Genomic DNA, 21,084 nt, shown 5'->3' with positions numbered 1-21,084 from the left:
GTAAGTCAGGTCACGTGATTATCACAATGAAGGACATGACTTTTGTCTTGTCTTCGGCGTCAATTTCTTCAGGCAAAGTACCTTGCAAAAATCTTGCGGTATCCAAAAAATATGCCACCAACATCTCCCAAAGGCTCTTCGCGCAGCAAGAATGCTAACGAGGATAGTCGGAGCTCAGGACGAAAATTTCGCAGGGAACGTCGGGCAGCGCGAAGGTTAGCACAGAGTACTCGTGAAGATAGTGGTTCATACACGAAGGAACCGGAAGACAAGAGGTCTTCAAAAACCGCAAAAAATGCATCCGATAAAGCAACAACGTTTGAGGAAAACGAAGACTTTATACCATTTTCCGATATATCTGACGAGGAAGCCGGTCCTAGCACACGCAAGGAGGAAAAGGGACGCGAGGAACGAAAAGAGACGAATGACAGGAACAAACCAGATTCTACGATGTCTGAACGGGCACGGGATAAATCTAGAATGAGGGAAAGGGATTCTGATCGAGGCGGGGACAGGGATGAGAGGGACTCAAGCCGAAGGTCGTCTGGTAAACGGAGACATGACGAATACGACGACGGTTATGCAAACAAAAAGCAAAGAGTGGATGCAGCGTCTAGAAAAGCTCCTTGGGTTAACGGATTAGATCTTGAACGTTGTCAAAACGTTGCTGAGATGTAAGTTGTAAATTTTGTTTTATGTGTCTGACGCCGATGTTCATTTTCGTAGGTTGCATTGGGAAGTAGATGCCTTCGTGAATTGGATATCACCGACACCCGTAGAAGACGAGATACGTGGGTTAGTTGTTTCCCAAATCACAAAATGCGTTACCGCCGCCTTCCCCGACGCTGTAGTCTTTCCCTTTGGGAGTTATCAAACAAAATTGTATCTCCCTCTTGGGTAAGTGCTTTGCTCGTGAATGCATATCTACACGCTGATATGAATGCAGCGATATCGATCTGGTTGTACTTTCAGACTCTATGGCCTATAGTGACAAGGCTACCGTCCTGCATGTCATGGCCAACGCTCTGAAACGCCACGGAATAACCTCCCATGTTACCATAATAGCAAAGGCTAAAGTCCCCATTGTCAAATTTACCACCACCCATGGACGATTCAAAGTTGATATTAGCATCAACCAAGGGAATGGCCTCGTCTCAGGCCAGATTATCACTGGTTTTTTGAAGGACATGATACCCAGCGCAAAAGGGAAGGAAAGCAAGGCTTTACGGAGCCTGGTCATGATTACGAAGGCGTTCTTGAGCCAGAGGAGCATGAATGAAGTATACACCGGAGGACTGGGGAGTTACGCTATTGTTTGCCTCGCCGTCAGTTTCCTGCAGATGCATCCCAAGATTCGGAGAGGGGAAATCGACCCAGAAAAGAATCTGGGAGTGTTGGTGATGGAGTTTTTCGAGTTGTATGGGAACCATTTCAACTACGACGAGGTTGGGATCTCTTTAAGGGATGGTGGAACCTATTTCAATAAAAGGCAACGAGGATGGCATGCCGAGTACAAAAGGAATATGTTGTCAATTGAAGATCCTGCTGATCCCTGTGAGTATCCCTTCGAATCTTTTCTTTGGTTCTCTTCATTGACCATTACTTTGTAGCCAATGATATATCTAGTGGATCGTACAATTTCCACAAAGTCAGGACCGCCTTCTCCGGATGTCATGGCATTCTGACTTCCACAGCGTATATGCGTGCTGGAATCTTGAGTTCAAGGCACAAAGGAAGATCTGTGCCACTGAGAGGACATTACGAGCCTGAAGATTTAAGTATCCTATCAACGGTCATGGGCATCACCCAGGAGGTAAGTGACTATGTGTTATTCTGTAAATTAGTTCGAACAAAAACTTACCTTCCCTTGTAGACGATCAATCATCGGCGACTCGTTCAAGAGTTATATGACAGAAGAGTCCTGCACAATATCCTTGGAGTGAAGCCTCAGCCAATAGTCATTCAAGATTCCGATGACGAGGTGGACGACGAGCGCAGGAAGGATTCGAAAACATCTCATGTAATTGAATCTGTATGGGAGAACGGGGACAGACAAAGCGATTCCGACAACGACGACGCTCATCTCCGGCGTAATGGTCATACTGGAGATGATGATGGCGGTCGATATGCGATTGGACGTCAACCTCCAAAGAAACGGCGGAGGACGGGGCGTGAGGAAGACTCCCACACGGTATATCTTGAGGACGATGATGAGGATGAAGAAGAGCTTAGCTTTGGTGGCGGACGACGGGGGGATGCTAACAAGGTTGATGAGCTGGAGGATGGCGAATACTCCAGCAACGGATCAGATGAAGAGGACAGGCCTGGACGATTTCAAAAGAGGGACGATCCAAAGAGAGATGCTCGGCGATCGTATTGGTTGTCGAAGGCGATTGGCATTGGGGGCGGCGTTGCCGATGCGGACGCTACGTAGACGTGAGGAATTTCTGTTCTGGTTCATGTTACATACGCTAATTCTTATTTGTCGTCTGTAAATTTATGTAGATACTTACTAGGTCGTTTAGATACCAGAATGCATGCTCTGTCGATCCCAAGAAACTCTACTTGACGGCGCAGGAGATACAGACCATTGAAGTGCTTTGATGATTGTAGCAGATGGGACCATGTGTAGAAGACAATGATGCTTGCAGTCAGTTCTGCGTTCTGCGGAAAATCAACTTTCCGACTCACTGATGAGCTAAAACGGAAGTGTTGGGCCACCGCATGTTCATTGTTGAAGTATAACAACCATTTCGACGCATATTTTTCTGCCCACTTCATCAATCAACGATCATTCCTTGTACATTCACTATCTCTTCTACCGTCATTGATTCTACTGGCCAGAACAACCTTCTTCTGCTCAATCTCTTGTGGCACGCATATCAACTCGAATCAACCTCAGATGTCAGCACAAACTTCAAAGATAACTAAACACGATGGGCATTCGGACACCGCAGGACAATTGTCTACGCCTGGAACTTGTGCCATTTCAAAATTGAGCACAGAGATTCTCCTCATAATATTTTCATTGAACGGACATGCCGACGCTTGCTATATCGACAGGGACATCGGTGTCGATGAAATCCTCCATCCAATTGTTCCGATGGCCGCTTTGACAACCACGCGCTACTCTTCTCAAGTATGCCAACAATGGCGCGCCATCCTTCTCGATTCTCCTGCAATTTGGGCCACCGGCCTCGACCTGCAATGTTTTGATCAACAGAACGATGAGTGGAGGGAAGAGGTCTTAAAGCGAACAGGCAACCGTGTTCTCACCATTATCGGCGATCTCTACGAGAACATGCCTTCTGTTAAATTTTTCTTGAAGCTGGTGTCCACGGAATGGAGCAGGATTCGTCGAATGTTTGTCTGCGACCGTGGAGGTGTCAGCGGTTTCGAAACCGAGGTGTGGAATGCTCTCCAACAGGCATCACCAGCCTTGGAATGGCTACATTTGGACGTATCCTTTGAAAACATAGATTTAGATTTGGATCTCGAAACACCCTTTTTTGCCAACAATGCTCCCCGATTGCGTGGCATCCAATTCGATCGGATTTTTATGCGTCCTGACCAGACCTGGTTTCAAAATCTACAACATATCTCGGATTTAGATATCGCGTGGTTCACCATTGCGGAGCTACTTCTCGCCCTTGGGCATATGCCTCAACTAGAAACATTGGACCTGTGCGGAGCCGCATTTCATGAGGACGACAACGCTGAAGTGAATTTCAGCACTGTTGTTCTACCTCGATTAAACCGTCTTAAGGCGAATTGCGACCTCATCATTTTTACTCCGGTCTTGCGTCGCTTGCGCACTGCAACGAATTGCTCGTTGCACCTGTCTCCAATATGGGACATTCCTGTGGGGGAAGACTCGCAAATTGAGGATTTGGGCAAGGCTCTTTCAACATTTTTTCAGCAATGGACAACAGAAGAAATATTCAGCCTTTCCTATGTACAAGTGGGCGCATCCTTTTCGATACATAGTCCGAAGTGGGACGTTAACACTTGTGTGGAGATCAATGGATCTTATGAGATTTTGGATTGGCCTGGTTTACCTGGCCTGATCCTCGACGCACTAGCCGAGAAATCTTTTTCGACTGTTATCCTCACAATATTTTTGCATTTTCCGCCCCCCGCAAAGTCCATCTTGTCTTTTTTGGAAAAATTTCCAAAGTTGGAATCTATCACTTGCGATTTGAAGACATTAGATTCCTTGAACAACTTAATGGACAGCCACGATCCAGAAAGATCAATCCTTCTGCCCTCCATGGTGCAAATATATTTACTGCTTGGGAAACAAGAAGACCCCAACCCACTCTCCAACTTTTTGTCCCTGCGCCAACGGTTAGATGTACCTATCAAGTATCTTGTTCTTTGCTGTGGGCCATCTTTTACAGGAAATCTTCAGGTTTTCACTGCATTAGCAAGGACATTCAACCTAGAGATCGTACTAGATTCAGAAAAGGGGGGCTTCATGAACACCTATATTGATTTATCATTTTTGGCATGGCTTGAGGACCATCAACTTTGACTCAAACTGTTTACTATATATGTCTTCTCATTTTTTCTATCCTATGCTATTCCCTATGCCTGTAGAGTTGTACATTTTATGCTGGTACATTATGATACGAAAACGATATGTAAAGTATGTATTGAATTATAATCAATAAAACAAAGGTACAAAGATATGCATACAACACGACGCCGGAGTCGAAATCAAAAAATATAATGCTAGATTATTGAGGGTGTGAGAACCGTCAAAAATTCAATGCTTGATCATTTTATATCGTTCGTAAAAATTTCGAGTAACAACCTTAGCTTGGCCTAGAGCAGTGGCTTTGATGGCACAGAGATTGCCCATGGCCATATCCCATGGAAAGCGAGTCCATTTGTCAGGAGATGAGTCATAATCATACTTGTAAGCATAGGATGCTCGAAAACGGTTGAGGGTATCTTGATCTGGTATGGTTGGAAGGTCATCCAAAGAAGGGCCGGAGTGAAATTCTCGAGAGCGTTCTCGCAACATATCTTGACGAGTTTCTATTCTCATTTCGGTGAATGATCTTCCATCATGATAACATTGTGCCAGTGTCTGTTTATGTTTTTGGTGTACGGTTTCGACGTGTGTGGCAATCCGGTTTAAATCCTTCATCTTCATGTCGACGAACTCCGGAGTACCTTGCTGTGCCCACCTTTTGGCGGAGAGCCAGGGTTCAGCCAGGTCAGTGTCGAGCATTGGAGGTAGTGGCGCAAAAAACTGGTCGACTTGTTGTAGCATTCGTTCTCTTTCCGCTACCGCTTTCCTTGCAAGAGTGTCCATAATAAACCTCCCCAACTTGTTGTGATCGCGTTGTGCATATGGCAAATTCGAGGTCGAACCGACAGGGGCACCTGAATTTTTTCTAGTTGATTTTTTCTTCCCCCTGATAAGAAGTGCCTTCCATTCCGGACCCTCTGTACTGGCGTATATCCTTCTGTCATCATCCAAGGTGTTTTCTCTGATCCTCCATCCAGTCTTCGGGGCATCAAGTACCCGACAGAACCTGTCAAATAAAATTCAGGAAACTTTGATGGTCTAAAGATATATTTACTTACTTTGCAGCGAGCTTGCGGGATTTATATGAAGAGTACCCGTGAGTGTAAATTGCATTATCATGCATGGTAGAGTATTTCCCAATTAATGAAGGGTCTGCAAGTCCGCTCAACAAATACTTCTGCATTGCGCCCTCTCGATCGGGAGGTTTCATCGACTTGGTTCGCTCCACGAAATCACCGACTGTTTCTTTGTCACGTAGGAAGCAAATATCGACTCCTTCAGGTTCATTTCCATATATCGTCTCGTCCGCATTTTTGAACGCCGTCACGATGGAGTCAAGCCATATAGCAAACGGTCGATCACCATCATAGTCACCTGTGCCCTCTACGTCAAGAAGAAATTGGTATTATCCAAGATACATACTTACCACCTGAAAGCAAATCAATTAGGCGGCGATATCCTTGTACTGAGAACACAATTACATCCAGACAATGTTGGAGAGCATAGTGCTCTACTGCGTTAACCTTTGGGCATGTTAGTCGAAGCTTGTCACAACCAATTTAAACCTGGCGAAGGAAAACCTTGCGAATATCACATGGAGTTTTGCATGGATCTCTTCCAACCTGTGATTTGAAACGTATGATATCATTAGATAAAAGCTGGTGATCATAACGCGAATAAAAATCACCAAGACAGGTCCTTTGATAACATTGGTTAATGATCCATCGTTAAGTCTAAGGTTATGACTAGAACTTTTAATCTGAACTTCGTTGGGTCCAAGGCACTCATATGGGTCTAACAGTGGAAGTCAGTACAGACATTACCTGCAGTATTTAAAATCTGGGATACATACCTGGCACGGCGAACGCAATACACGACTGTTCTACATTGAACCGCAGTCTTTCGGTACAGTTTTCAACCTTTGTAATGGCAACCATCCTTAACTTCTGGCGCAGTACCTGGAGGCTCTTAGGATTGAAACCCGAGTCGAGTAGCTCACAGATGAACTCCTCAAGGGTAGATGGGCATCCAGAGATAGCATCCATAAACCATGGAAGGGAGCGCATGTCCTTTGAGCCGAGCGAGAGCCCATCCTCATCATCGGCTTCAGGGTTTTCTTCCAATTCTTCGGCGGTGTAGTTTGAGTATCCTCTAACACGAGCTTCAGTTCTACATTCCCTTGCCCGACGGCTGGAAACTACTCCTCCGACGCGTTCAACAAACATCCAAAGCTTGAACATTGCATCTGGTCCATCCCATGTCGTCAATCCGGTAACTAATTCTTCGAGGGTCGTTTTGAAAAGGTCCACAAAGATTTGATCAGGGACGCCGTTTTCAGCGAGGTTAATAACAACATCGTTCGATAGCCTTATTCCTGAACGCATATGAGGTGTTCGTAGAAGATCGATAGTCCGCATGGCGGGATCCAATGGTTTAGATGGATCGTACTGAATCTTCGTCTGAGAGGGCCGAACCCATATCTTTTTGTCATCGTCACTGGCATCATGCAGGTCATTGCGTAGTAGGGACATTCCCTACGTAAACATTAACTAATTGTTGAAGATGAAAAGTTGTGGTGGTACATACCTTGCACCCAGATAAACGGAATTGGAAAGCAGAAGGAAGCACATCAAGTTCAAGTTGCCTCAAAATCAGTTGATGTACCATACGGGAACTCAGGCCACAGCCATCAGTCATATCGGAATTTTGGGCAGAAACTATTATGAACACGGGTTATTGCCTGCTTGACGAGAGAGAACGAACTCAAACTGCTCACCAATATCTGGTTCGAGTATTATACAGTCTTGTTCTATCACTGGCCCAGGAACTGAGGTCGAAAAGCCGAGAACCATTCGGGAGGCCCATTTTGTCATCAACTGAACAGAAATTAGTTAATTGCTGGAATGGGGAGGTGCACGGAATACCCTTGCCTGGTTGGTATTATGCGCTAGAGGATTATGCCAATTTATGAAACCTTCAAGAGATAGTCCGTCCTCAAAGGTCCCAGACCCGGAAGAAGAGTGTAATTTCTCATTCGTCATAAATAAAAATACATTGTCACCTTTTGCATAGCAAGCTCGAAAAACGCGGTCCCATATCACAAACCCTTGACGAAAAAAAACGTCTAATTGAATTTTTTTGTTGAAATAAAGATCCGATGGAATCTTGACTCTTATGAATGACCACGATCCAAATCTTCGAGTGAATCGACAGGAGGAACCAAGTTGGCACTTGTCAAGAACCAATCTGATGGATTTTTGAGTTATAAACTGGTTCTTATCACGGTCTGCAGACAGATGTCCGCGAAACTGAACCTTTCCACCATACCAACCAGGGTAAGATGGATTGTTTCCTAAGCCCTCATATGGTCCCTCTGAGAGCGCGCGTTCTTCTTGATCCAGTTCCGCCCACGGAGACTGTAATCGTTCAAATCGTAAAAAAAAACAGAGAAAAACAGACAGCCTTACATTGATTGCAATTTCCTTTGCAAAGGCAATGTCCAATAGGGAATCGTGCCTCCGTCGAGCTTTAAGAAACATATGTTCGATCTCGGGGATTGCATGTGCATTTGGCCCCTCGATGGCCATAATGTTTGCCGTTTTTAATTGGTCGATGCTAATTTTGTTGGTCGAGACTAGACGCGCTAGCTCAAACCGAGCGCCTCTGGGTAACTTGGCTCTCCTCATTGCGGCCTGTACACGAGGGCAATGTGCCTATTTTTGAAAAATGTAGGAATTGGTTCAAACGCATTCTGTTAGAAAAACATACTATAAAATAGAACTGATCATTCCCAGCAGCAGAATTGCCAGAATCGTGAATAGGGTTGAGAGCGAAGGGAGTGACTTTTGCGCGTTTTGACTCCTGAATGGACCCATCAGATAACGTATAATTGTCCTCATTTTCACGTTTTCTTTTCGGATTGGCGGTAACTGAACACAAAAAAGTCACCACACCGAACATAAGCAACGTCATTGAGCGCACCGACCTGGATTTTGTCGATTACTCTCAGGTTCTTCGGTAGGATGTTCAGATTTGAGATGGGGATTCACGTTGTCGACGACAGCATTTTCACGATAATCAGCAATAATCGACAAATCGCCCTCGTAAATCGATGATGCCTAATACAAGCTTGGTGTTAGAAGACTATGTAGAGTGAACGCCTACAGCTCTAACATACCTGTGAATGTTGTTGGTCCAGTGTTTGCATCTTGAAGTTCGACATGATCACCAATGTCAAATTACCAATGTGCACTCTGAATATTAGAGATAGGGGGTAGGGGGGCATATAAGGCACATCATGCACAAAAGCTTTTAACTTATATAACTTCAGTTCTGCAGCTCAATAAATTTCTTCAAGGCATGACGTTCATTTTTGAGTTCTGATGGCCGTTTGGAGAGAGTTTGAACTTCGAATCAAGTCAAAAAAAAGTTTAAACGAAGGCACGGAGTCACATGATGGCGTGTTAACTTACATGACACGCCGTTGGAGACTCGTAGGTGGCGGCGTGCTTTCCTTCTGCTTGAATGTAAACAGTGCACATCAAATCACTAAAGCAAAATTTATGAGCATTCGATGAGAAATTTATTATGGACGCGCTGAGAGTACTCAGAAAAACTATGCAAGAGGCAGTAGTGTAATGTCAACGGCGAACATGAACAAGCTTTTTAACTTCGGAAAAGCGAATTGAACCACACGTCAAAAAATGGAAAGAGAAGGAGAACAAAAAGGACATGAAGTAGAGCAACGTAGATGACAGCAAGTATGTTGGTAGCATTTAGCATAATATGTAACTAGAATAGCGGCAAAAGAATTGGTTTGTAATAGTGAGATTGGGAGGCAGAGATTCGAGATTCGAGATGATGTTAGGAGTCATCCCTCAACGAGTCGATTCCCCAGAGCGACGAGGTAGAGCGACGGATACTGCGGTGGGTGTATCTTTGTAATTTGGAAGCTGTTGATGAAGAGTAGTGGTAGAAGGATTTGCAGCGGATTTATGCGATGAAGCAAGATGGATCGCGGAGGAAAGCAGGGCAGAGTCAAACGATGCATCGCGCCGATGAGGAAAATTGGCGACAGTGTTGATATCTGGCATAGGTGTTGTTCCGGGAACAGAAGGGAACGAATCAAAGAATTCTTTGTCAAACAGAGGGGAGGGCAGGGAGCCCAGCGACCCTGCGGATGATAATGACGTCCATGAAGTTGGCCGCGAAGAGTCTCCCGAACCAGGTGGCAACAATGAATCGTTAGAAGTTTCAAGAGAGATTTCGGCATTGCGCGCCTGAGGGCGAGAATGAATTGAGATAGGGATCGTAGGGATAGGAGGCACGGGTTCGAGCGGAATAGGCGGCAAATTTGTTGACCGTTTGAGTGACGTAGATCGCTTTGGAGGATCCAAAATCAAATTGCTCTTCTTCTCTGGGGACGGAGGAACAATTACAGGGACAGATGGCAAGGTTGGAAGTTCCAAAGCAGCAGTTGCGCCAAATGCTGGGAGTTTGGGAGCCTCATCCACTATGCACAGATAAGTTGCTTTATCATTTATAAGTAAAATTTTCTCACCTGTCCCTTCACTCGGAGCTAAACTAACGGTGCTTGTGCTCGACTTCGTTCTTGCCCTTGACCACATTTTCTCAGCAAAAGATGCTGCCCGCCCCAAATTACTTCCGCTTTTTTTAGACGACAAAGAGTGGAAAGAGGTAGTTGACCTATTTCCGTGACCATAGTCTTCATTAGCCGGGAGGAATTTCAATGCACCAAACTCCAAATGCGCCTCAGGAGGCGTTGCAACAGCCTGCGAATCCTCTGAGGAGATTTCTGAACTCATTGACTGACTATGTCGTACAGATGAGGACGACCCGTACATCGTGCTTGGCCTCGAGAGGCTACCTAGCCTGCGGAAACTTGCGAATCTGGAAGATTTTGGGGACTTCGAGGGGTATTCACCACCTGTATGTGAGGGTTCAAGTCGTTGAGGCTGTACCTCAGCTGCTGCTGTCGAAGGTTCGGCTTGTGATTGGAAGACATCAGAAGGGGGCAAAGACGATTTGGCAACGCGTCCAGCAGACTGATCAGGCACTCCAGCTGATTTTGGACGAACTACATCTTGTTCCATGCGTCGACTTGGGAATTCCTCTGCTTTAGAAGACGTAGAACCCTCAGAACGATGCACAGATCTAGCCTTTGACAATGGGATCAAAAAGGTATGCTTCAATTTGCCAGAGGTTGGCTCATTCCTCGTGTCTTGCGACTTGGTAGAGGCCTGAGTGATCCCCTTTTGCTCCTCTGCTAGTCCATCTTCTTCCCCTTTCGCAGGTCTAACTTTCTCCACATTCTCCTCCTCAATTACCTCAAGCTCCGCTCTCTCATCCATTTCTTTCTGTTGTATAATCTCCGCCGGAAGCTCGCCTTTACTCAGTGTGTCCTCCAACCACATAGCCTCCTGAAGCAGCGCCGCGAGCTCTCCTTGTCCAGGACTCAAGGGGGGTTCAGCGATGGTCTGCCTCTGCACCCTCTTCATCTGGGGCGTCGATGGCGCGACATACCTCCTAGTGGAAGGCAGCGTCGTCGACGCTTCCCGCACCTTGCCATGCACCACTGCCGTGAACGTTGTAGCCTTATTTGCATCCTCACCCTTCGCCGTACCCTCCGACAATGATTGCGACGCTTTATGCATTGACCCATTCGCACCTCCTCGGGGAATTTCTCCGAATTCGGATTCCTCGGGGTCAGGAGTCGGTGGGAAGTAGACAAAATCGGATTTGCGAGGTTGCGTGTTGGCAGGGGGCGGGATAAACACGGGTACGCCACGGCTAGTGGCGGGTGTCATGCGCATGGCGCGGGTGACGAGGCTTGGGCTGGTCTCTATCATGCTCATCGGACGCGAGCTAAGTGAGGTAGAAAGTGAGTTCAAGGAAGATCCACCTGCTACTGAGGCTGAAGTTGAGGAAGGTAGCATGCCGCTTGCCGGAGGGGAGAGGAAGTTGAGTGGTTCGGGAGTCGCTTTGGCTCGTGGCTTTGCTATAGGGATGGGAGGAGACTCAACGATTTCTGCAGGTGAGATTTCTGGACTATCGTAGGCGAGTCTGGCAGGCGGAGAAGAAGGCGTTGAGGAAGTAACCATAGGAGGAGGCGTGGTTGTTGCAGCTGCCCGTTTCTCGTCCTCCGAAGTGTGCTCTCCTACAATATAATCATTTAAGACATCGGTAAGCGAAACACCTGTAGCAAGAGAAGGTGGAATGAGAATTTGAGGATCAATGGAAATTGCGTCGAGTATTAACGCAGCATTGCGGGAATTGAAGTGATTCTCTTGATTCTCGGAATCTTCAGTGATGGGCTTGGATGTCGCTGCATCGTGAACAATAATTGCAGGTGGGGTCGATTTTTCAGCATCGTGGTCGACATTTGTAGGGATTTGTGGAATAGGTGGCACATCCGGAATGTGTTCAGAAGGGATTGAGTCTGAATTCTGACGCGATATTGTACCTCGCCTTTTTCGAACGGCCAGAGGAGTGACCTCGATTATCACAGGGGCAACAGGCATCGAAATCTTGTCATCACTGACTGAGGGTGCAGCAACCTCAGGTTTGAGTTGTGCGACGTTCTGAACATTCAGCGGAGTGGATTCGGTGGTATCTGTAAAGACGGTAGGGCTTGCCTCGTCAATGGGAATTGCCTGAGAGGAAACAGTGACATCCAGAGCTGATTCTGGAGCCTCGGTGGAAGGAGACACCTCGGTGGAAACAACAATGGCTGGAGTTGACTGAGGAGATTCTACTTCTTCGCCATTATCATCTTGCAGCTGTGGTGGTCGAAGTGCAGAAATAACAGCAGGGTCTAATGGTTCCAGCTTCGCGTGCTCCGCATTTCGAGCGATCTCCAGTGCTTTCTGAAACGAGGTCCCCCTACGTATGTCAATGCTTTTTGCGCCAGGGGAGAGTTCCGGGCTATTCGGCATGGACAACACGGACTCGGGCGACTCGACAGGAGAGGTGTATGAGGGAGAGCTGACAGGTGTGTAGTCCCCTAGGCGGTCGTCAAAGTCGTTCATTACACTTGAAAGAGAGAAAGAGCGTCGGTCGGTGGGTGAAATCGTGTCCCCTGTCGGAGAAGCTGCGCGACTCGCTGGGTAGACACCATTGCTGACCGACCTCGCAGGGGCTGGAATACGGTTCCCATAAAGCTCTCCACTCCTCTGCGGCGCCTGTGCTGTAGGAGGTGCACCCATCCCGAACCTGCTTCTTGGGGCCGGTATGCCTCCCTTTCCCTCAAACTTAGCAATTTTGTCGCGCAGTGCGCCTGCATTGGTCGGAGCGTTCGGAAGTGCCCCTGGCGCTGGCGATATCGATCTTGAACTGGGCCCAGCATTGCCAACTTTTTGCTCTATGGCCGCGATGCGTTCCTTAAGATTTGTAGGAAGAGGTGGAACTCGTGTACTCGTCCTAAACACGCAGAGAGACACGGGTTCAATTGGAAATGCACCGTCGATTATGGCTGACAACTCACATTTTGTGTGGGGGACGGGTGCTAGTTGGTGGTGGTAGCTGACGGGTGTCTATGCCTTACAGACGGACCAGCGACTGCATACGACCCGTCAAAACAAAGAAAGAAGTTTAAAGGAGAGTATGTATGGCTTTGGCGCGATAAAGCGCTGGTTGTACGAGGTTGTAGATGAAAAAGAGCGTCAGCCCTGCTTTTGATGCCAGGACAACCGAGCCAAACACGGAAATTACCCCTCACGTATCTTTTAATCGATCTTTCGCTTTCTTTACGACTACGACGACATGGATTAGCTTGATCTAGCCTTTAACTCATTTCTTCGCACATAAAAACACAATGGGTCAAGATATTCGCCCGCAGGTTCACCACATCACCTGGAATGCCGCAATCTGACTATATTTTAACTATTCAGTGTCTCCTCAAAGAACATACTTCTCGATATCTCTTCATGGTCTAAATCGATGGATTATCTGTCTAGAACTCAACTTGTAGCGACTTCTTCGTCATCTGGTTCAGACGGTTCTGAACTTGAAGGCCACTTGTGAGAAAGCATTGCTAACCACGCTGGTCATTTCAATCGGGGTTCTCGCTGATCAGCCTGGCTAAGTGAGTTACGTTGAGCCATTGGAGCAAACCATACTTGCCGTAACGGCTTATGCTAACATTCAATTCAAGGTACTCCCATATCGCTCTCTTCCCTTCCCCGTCACCCAGTTACCGTGGCCTTGACAAAAGCTACACGACAACACAACAATTCGTGTCTCATCGGAGTGCAGTCAAGGTCCATTGGAGGCGGCTAATATCATGATGATAATATTCCAGTTGGAATACACGTTAGGTATGGAACTCGTAAATTTCTTTAAGCAGGGCGCTTAAACAAGGAGGTACGAAGCAATTTATTCAACTACTCGGAAGCAGTGGCTCAAATTATCACGAAGTATATCAACAATCATCTAATAATAACCGAGCAAGCAGTGAAAGGAGAGATTAAAAAAATACTATGGCCAAGCATCAGAATCAGATACGTCGTAACTCCGGTTGGCTCGAGATTCAAATTCCACTTCAAAGTCAAGCTCATTGGCAAATGCCCTCCAAGATGCAGCTTCTTCTGTTGTACAACTTGAATAGCAAAAGTAAACTTTTTCGATGGGCACCGCATGATTCTTGCGAAACTTGACAAACTTGTACAGCTCCTTTGTGTCCACTTTATATTTGTACTGCCAGGGATGTACCACGATATGGCAGACGGAGGGAAAAAGAGTCGAACCCCCAAGTTGACCTCCTCGGTGAGTTTGTACCGCTTGTCCGATAATTTGAATAGTTTTCGGGTCCGTTTCTAGAATTCGCACATTTTTGAAGTTGTCAAAGAAGGCGAGCATGGAATCACTTTGTGACGGGAGATCATGAACTCCCAGATGAAGATTTGTAGTTGGCAAAACAGAACAAGCTAATGGAGACAACGCAGCATTAACTTGGGATACGAAGTCCGGCCAATTTTCACCGTGGTTGAGCAAAATAGTGACCGTGTCCTCCAAAGCTATGTCGAACACTCCTTGGTCATCACGTATATTGAACTTTCCACGATCTTTCATTTCGTAATAGTGAAATTTGTGGAAAGTTAGGTTTTGATAAGCCTGATGTCCAAGGAATGTTGACAGGGCACCACCAATATCCAGATAGTTTTCAAAAGTCTCTGGCAATGAACTGAATGTACGAGGAAGATAGAAGTAGTCATCTAAACGCAAGGAGCAGTTTGGCCCAGGAACAAGGTATTTCAACATTGGAATTATTGTCATAACGTTGGACTTGATACTGAGCTGTGTTAGGTTTGGCAAGTTGATAGGCGCTAGAGGTCGGTCGAGCTCATAATCAATCAAGTTGTTTACAATTCCCAAGGTTTCAAGATACGGTAACAGTTTTAGACCACGTAGCAGTTTCGAAGCTGAAAATTTGTCGACACAAAGATTCTGAATGTGACAGAGGTTGGTGTACCAGGGATGAACTGGGTCGAATTCGAGCCGGAAATATATATAAATATCATAAAGACGCCGTGGAGAAGTGCCGCTGAACAATGTCCCATCTTGAATATTATCAAAGGTCATATCTTGTCCCATTATGCGAAGTCGTTCAAGGTTTGGTGAAGGTCTCTTGAGTAGCTCTTTCCAATTAGCTCCATTAAAGAAGTCGTCGTACACAATCAGCCGACGAATGCGAGTCCAATTTTTATCAAAGAAATCACGGAGGAATTGGAACATAGGGAAGAGTTCATACATCGAAGGCATTGTGCCTACGACGGTGAGGAGACAGTTTCCTGTCCTTTTGACGACTTCATTCCGCCACTCGTCAGTCCCACAGTCCAACAACTCCAAGTCCAGAGAGTTAGCCCACAAAGTGGGTGAAGCGAGAATCAGGTGGCGCCATTCGCGGCATACTTGCGAGCTATATCGGGTGACATTCAAAGCGGCAGACCTACCGTAGTCGATGTCCATAACCGACACGGGGTACGAGTGGGACTCACAGACGAAGGAGTCTACAGCATTGGCATTGAGAGAGAAGATGTATAAGAGAATGTCTTCGTTGAGACCGAGAAAGGGGAGGGATTGGATTCCTGATGTCATTGCGGCTCGTTTGTTTTTTAAAATTGAACACCTAAGACGCCTCAAGTGTGTCGCCAATTGTCTGTTGGAAGGAGAAATAGTGTGGAACGATAGAGAATTCTCGGTATGAGTCCCGTTTTATAGCTCACAGGAGGCTAGCCGAGGCACAATCATACAACAACAAGTTGATTTTTCCACACACACACACACAGATCAGTCATACCGTTTTCGTCTTGAAAATTAGGTCTAGCCCACCCGGAGGCACACTGCAACCAAATCGGCTCAACGGGCCACCAACTTGTTGGTAAACTTAAAGTTCTCAACTTTCCCAAGTGGCCCCGGTGTCAGGCAGTGCCACTGGTTGAATATTTTGCCAAGAAAAATAACCGACGAGTCAACGACGGGCGCCTTCTTTGTTTCATGTTATAGCCTCTGACTCAGCACCCGGTGGGATGTCCCTCGGCTTGGTACTACATTTCTATGCCCCTGTGCGTTTGTACTTTCCTCGATGCGACTCTGTACCACAGAGGTCCCTCACGATCCCACCTCAAGGACCAGCCTTCCCAAGCGATTTTCGTCGTCATCTCCAGTGATCGTAGCGGGTTATCTCCCTCCCGCTGTGCTCGTACAATGACTCTCCTTCAATGTGAGTGTTAGTTCTCTCTCTTTCTCTTTCTACCTCTCATTCCTCCTCCTCTATCCCTGTGATCAGCAAGTCTTCCTTGTATGGTATGGTTTCAGTCGCCTCGTCCTTGCTATGCATCGCAGTAGACCTTTCGCGTTCCCCGATTTCGTTCCAGAGTTACAGTGTTTCTTGTCAATATCCCCGGCATTCGAATATGAAATGTTCTACTGTCTCCGTCGCTCTTGCTCCCGACGGGCGCCTATTCTCATTTCGACTCCAAAAATCCAAAAGCCTGAGAACGTGCCTTTCCTTCAATATAAGTATTATAACGTAACCCGCTTGGACATAACAGAGACTCATGTCCATTGTCCACAGGCCGAACAGAAAATTAAATTGAACCTTTTACTTCACAAGGACGATGTACACTTCCGTCACCAAAAGTGCGAACGAGCAGGAACGAGCGCAAAAAACGAAAAGGAAAACAAAAACCAAAGGAAACGGAAACGAGAATGAGAACGAGAACGAGAACGAGGGAAAAAAACAATCTATATATCATTCAATAGTCATTACATAGTACAAGTCAGGCAACGCTTCGCTTTTGCCCGCCTTTTCGCATATTCAATTCACGCCAAAGGAAAAGTTAGTCTACCAAAGCCTTAACAGGTGCAGAAGGTCCAAGCTTCAGTGGGCGGACCTGTCGAAATTGCGGAGAACCAAATAGACGTCAACGAATTCAGACCATATCGTTAATATATAAGTAATATCGTTAATATATAAGTAATATACCGCACAATCAGCATCAACCACAGTCCTGACCACATCTACCTCCACCGAAGTTACTTAATACAAGGCGAGAATTTTGGATAGAGTCAAGTAGAACAATATGAACAAATCAAAAATCAAAATCAAAAGAATGTGTGTGTCAATTATGACTCATGTTGCAAGTTAGTAACAGACCGTGTACGAATAGGCGATAAAATCATAATAACTTGGATGAAATAAACAGATAAATCAATGGATAGATGGATAGATGAACGTATGTACGTATGTGCGGGACGAATAAACATGAACAGGACAAAGAAAAAAAACAAGCGTTCTCGCAACGCGAGACTTTTTTTGATATACAAACGACTATGACCTATATACGTATTTATATATGTATGTATGTACACGTCGCTAAAAATCTTTTTTGTAATACTAGCAGAAAGAGAAAGAGAAAGAGATAGGGAAAGAGAAAGAAAAACGACGGAAAAGGATATGCTGCCGTTAGAGCGAGTAGATAGACAGAGAGAGAGAGAGAGAAATAGAGAGAGATGGAAAAAAAGAAGAGGGAAAAAGGGAAGAGTAATAGAAAACAAACGAAGATGAGATGATGAGTGGGATGGGATGGAAGCGGAGTGAAAATGAGATGCTGATAGTTAGAAAAATAGAAAATAGAAAATGGAACTTGGAAATCGTAGATCGATGCGTGCGTGCGGTTGATTGGTTGTGCGGGTTGGATTGGTTGTCAGACTGAGAGGGAGAATATGAGAATATGAGAATGTGGAATGTGGAACGTGAGAATGTGCGTTTATAATACAAAAAAGGGGACCAGATGCAAGGACGTAGACACAGAGAGAGAGATAGAGGTAGAGAGGAAAAAAGCAGAAGACCAATCCATGAGTCAGAGTAAGTAAGTATGCGACGATAAAAAGAAAATTTTTCAGCGACGTGTCCATTTCGATTTCGTTTTCGTTTTTTTTTAAATCCCTCGTTTCACTTCATTTTTAGCTCTTTTAAGCTTTCACCTTCTTCGCAGCCTCCGCAGCTCTCAAAGAAGGGTGCAACATCTGCTCATGCAGCGCCTTGCCAGCAGGGACCTACAACAAGCAAAAAAACAAAACAATCAGTCAATCGGCTATAAATAGATAGTATATGTGACAGGCAACAAACCATTGGGAAGACGTGCTCGTCTCTCTCAACCAAGCACTCCATCAACACAGGTTTCGATCCATCGTACTCGAGGAACTCCTTCATCTTCGCAGGAAGCTCTTCAGCGCTGTGGCACCGGATCGCATGGACACCCATAGCCTCAGCCAAACGGACAAAGTCAGGGTTGGTCATCTTCGTATGCGAGTATCGCTTGTCGTAGAACAAGTCTGCCATATAGATTTGATTAACACCAATCCAAATCCTAGTGAATGAACGGGAAATGCATGTATGCGCGTATACGTACCTTGCCATTGCAGAACCATTCCTTGGAACTCGTTGTTGAAGATGAGGACTTTGACACCGATGTTGTATTGGGCGGCTGTGGCGAGCTCCATAGCAGTCATACTGAACGAGGCATCACCGTCGATATCCACAACAGTCTTCTGAGGAGCAGCGACCTTGGCACCAATAGCCGAAGGCAGACCGAAGCCCATAGTCTGAAATCAAGCTCGTCAGCCTCTCATAAACGCGCATATAAAAGACAAAAAGAGCACATACACCAAGTCCTCCGGATGTCACCATCGTCCTAGGGTGCCTCCATCTGAAGTGCTGAGCAGCCCACATCTGATGCTGGCCGACACCGGTGGCAATGATGACCTCGTCCTTGCGATCAGCAGTCTGTCTGTCGAGCTCCTCAACAACCTCCTGAGGCTTCATCTTCTCGCCCTTCTCCGACTTGACATACGTGAAAGGATACTTCTCCTTCCAGCTCTTGATATCCGCAAACCAGTCATGGCGAGGCGACGACTTGATCAAAGGCACCAAAGCAGACATGCTAGCGACAACATCGCCAAGGACGGGGATCTGCGCCTCGATAACCTTGTTCACATTCTTCGGCTGGATTTCAAAGTGGATGATGCCTCCGTGGCCGGTAAGAGCAGCCGCGCGCGCAGCAGGTGCGAACGAGTCCACTTTACCCGTCACACGATCGTCGAAGCGTGCGCCGAGCGCGATGATCACGTCCGCCTGCTGCATCGCGAGATTGGCGTACGCGCTGCCGTGCATACCGAGCATGTGCAAGCTCTTCGGGTCCGTCTCGTCGAACGCGCCGAGGCCCTGCAGCGTCGTGCACACGGGGATGTTGCCCTTCTCTGCGAGCATCGCGAGGAGTTTCGGGCCCATGGGCGAGGAGAGCACACCGTTGCCGGCGTACACAACAGGCTTCTGGGCACGGTTGATCATGTCCGCGGCCTGCCTGATGAGGCTCATGTCGGTGGGAGTCTCGGTCATCTGCAGGGGGTTCATGGGAAGGCCCAGGTTGATGCCAGGGGTGGTTGCCTTGTACGGCAGAGGGGTGCGCAGGATGCCAGCCGTTACGTCTTTAGGAAGATCAACCAACACGGGGCCGGGGCGGCCAGAGGTGGCGATCTTGAATGCCTCGTTGATGCGTCTGGGCAGCTCCTCGATGGTCTTGACCATCACATTCCACTTTGTGCAGCTGCGTGAGATACCCACAATGTCGGCTTCCTGGAACGCATCCGATCCGATAGCGGAGGTGGCTACCTGACCGGAGAACACGACGAGGGGGATACCGTCCGAGAGAGCGTCCTGCATAGGGGTGATGACATTTGTTGCACCGGGACCAGAGGTGACGAGGACGACACCGGGGAGGCCAGATACACGAGCGTAGCCCTCCGCCATGTGTCCGGCACCCTGCTCATGGCGGGGGAGGACGAACTCGAAGTGGGGAGACTGATAGATGGCATCGAAGACAGGAAGAATAGCACCACCGGGGTAACCGAAGATCTGCTTCACACCGTGGCGAAGCATCATTTCATGGAAGATCTGACCACCTGACAGGCCGACAAAAGTATGGTCCAGAGGAGCGTTGGGGGCAGGGCCAGGATAGACATGCGAGGCAGGCAGTCTTGTATTACTTGGTGTAGGAATTTGCTGGAATCCAGGGGCTGGTGTTGGTCGTCTTTTTGTTCATTTAATCAAGCGAACATGAGGGGTGTTGAGTGCAAAAAAAAACTTACGCAGCGGGGGCAGGGGTTGCCTTGGCTGAAGAGGAACGGCTGATATTGCGTACGTGCTCTCTTACTCTTGACTTTGCGTCCACGATGGACGACTGGCTGGATGTGGACACCGTCGACTTGCATCGCACAGCGACGGCTGCAGCTGCAACAGCTACTTTTGGGACGACCTTTGCTGCAGTGGTCGTTGCAGGCACGGCGAAAGATCTTGTGGCGGGCAGAGCCATGTTGTTTTATTGCCTTTGAGTGGGCAAGGAAGGAGAAAGGAAGGGAAGGAGAAGTCAAGGAGAGCAAGAAACTAATACTCCAAGAAGAGAAAGTTGCTAAAACTTTTAACAAGGCAAAAGGCCAGAATTGACTCGACCATATCCTATTCACAGACAACGGCCGATCGCTTAATTTTCGGCCGATCACTTGTCACATGATTCTCTTTCTTTCTCCACATTCTCCCCTGTCCGGCGCGACTGGTTTGCGGTCTACACAAATAGCCCGGCCAACGTCGGTGGAAGCATTCCTCAGTGACTTTGAACGATGTCTCTGAAAATAGCGAGATGTGCTCCAACTTGGGACGCGAATACGTGGAACGTGCAACTGGATGCAGTAACCCACTAGTGGCCCGGCCGATAATCAGGCGCAAAATGAAATCACCGGTTTCTTGGCCTTTAGTGACAGACGACTAAAAATAGTGTGCCCAGGCAACATATGGCCCCTGGGGCTGCACAATCGTCTACATGATGGGCGCTTATTTTTCTGGCATTTCATGGAGGTGTTTTCAGGATCCTGCTGGGTGTTTCTGCGGTGAAAAACGCGCAAGGGTGTCTAGGACAATAGACTAGCGAAAGAGATAGGGCCGATTAATCTATTAGACCCTTCACACC

The 21,084-nt window shown here is 47.0% G+C and overlaps 6 protein-coding genes across 6 annotated transcripts; 2 read left to right on the top strand and 4 right to left on the bottom strand.

Moving 5' to 3' along the window:
• Positions 1–111: 111 nt before the first annotated feature.
• Positions 112–2,434, top strand: JR316_0003960 (Poly(A) RNA polymerase cid14; the record flags this gene model as incomplete). The annotated part of the gene is made up of 5 exons (XM_047889729.1): positions 112–674; positions 727–897; positions 947–1,554; positions 1,611–1,813; positions 1,874–2,434. The coding sequence occupies 5 exons, from the start codon at positions 112–114 to the stop codon at positions 2,432–2,434; spliced, it is 2,106 nt and encodes a 701-aa protein (XP_047752103.1).
• A 468-nt stretch (positions 2,435–2,902) lies between these two features.
• Positions 2,903–4,534, top strand: JR316_0003959 (uncharacterized protein; the record flags this gene model as incomplete). The annotated part of the gene is made up of 1 exon (XM_047889728.1): positions 2,903–4,534. The coding sequence occupies one exon, from the start codon at positions 2,903–2,905 to the stop codon at positions 4,532–4,534; it is 1,632 nt and encodes a 543-aa protein (XP_047752102.1).
• Positions 4,535–4,768: 234 nt separating this feature from the next.
• Positions 4,769–8,762, bottom strand: JR316_0003958 (RNA-dependent RNA polymerase 1; the record flags this gene model as incomplete). Its single annotated transcript, XM_047889727.1, has 13 exons — positions 4,769–5,546; positions 5,599–5,914; positions 5,967–6,063; positions 6,121–6,162; positions 6,228–6,334; positions 6,393–7,074; positions 7,127–7,257; positions 7,317–7,416; positions 7,465–7,956; positions 8,008–8,253; positions 8,309–8,469; positions 8,526–8,658; positions 8,718–8,762. The coding sequence occupies 13 exons, from the start codon at positions 8,760–8,762 to the stop codon at positions 4,769–4,771; spliced, it is 3,330 nt and encodes a 1,109-aa protein (XP_047752101.1).
• Positions 8,763–9,417: 655 nt separating this feature from the next.
• JR316_0003957 (uncharacterized protein) lies at positions 9,418–13,590 on the bottom strand (the record flags this gene model as incomplete). The annotated part of the gene is made up of 2 exons (XM_047889726.1): positions 9,418–13,031; positions 13,524–13,590. The coding sequence occupies 2 exons, from the start codon at positions 13,588–13,590 to the stop codon at positions 9,418–9,420; spliced, it is 3,681 nt and encodes a 1,226-aa protein (XP_047752100.1).
• Positions 13,591–14,035: 445 nt separating this feature from the next.
• Positions 14,036–15,655, bottom strand: JR316_0003956 (uncharacterized protein; the record flags this gene model as incomplete). The annotated part of the gene is made up of 2 exons (XM_047889725.1): positions 14,036–14,979; positions 15,085–15,655. The coding sequence occupies 2 exons, from the start codon at positions 15,653–15,655 to the stop codon at positions 14,036–14,038; spliced, it is 1,515 nt and encodes a 504-aa protein (XP_047752099.1).
• Positions 15,656–18,034: 2,379 nt separating this feature from the next.
• Positions 18,035–20,433, bottom strand: JR316_0003955 (Acetolactate synthase, mitochondrial; the record flags this gene model as incomplete). Its single annotated transcript, XM_047889724.1, has 5 exons — positions 18,035–18,118; positions 18,192–18,397; positions 18,475–18,667; positions 18,729–20,151; positions 20,210–20,433. 5 exons carry the CDS (start codon positions 20,431–20,433, stop codon positions 18,035–18,037), a joined length of 2,130 nt encoding a protein of 709 aa, XP_047752098.1.
• Positions 20,434–21,084: the final 651 nt, after the last annotated feature.

This window comes from Psilocybe cubensis, chromosome 3 (assembly GCF_017499595.1).
Source record: "Psilocybe cubensis strain MGC-MH-2018 chromosome 3, whole genome shotgun sequence".
Taxonomy (NCBI): Eukaryota; Fungi; Basidiomycota; class Agaricomycetes; order Agaricales; family Agrocybaceae; genus Psilocybe; species Psilocybe cubensis.
The sequence above is the reverse complement of the archived record's forward strand: the minus strand, read 5'-3'. Positions and strand labels throughout refer to the sequence as shown.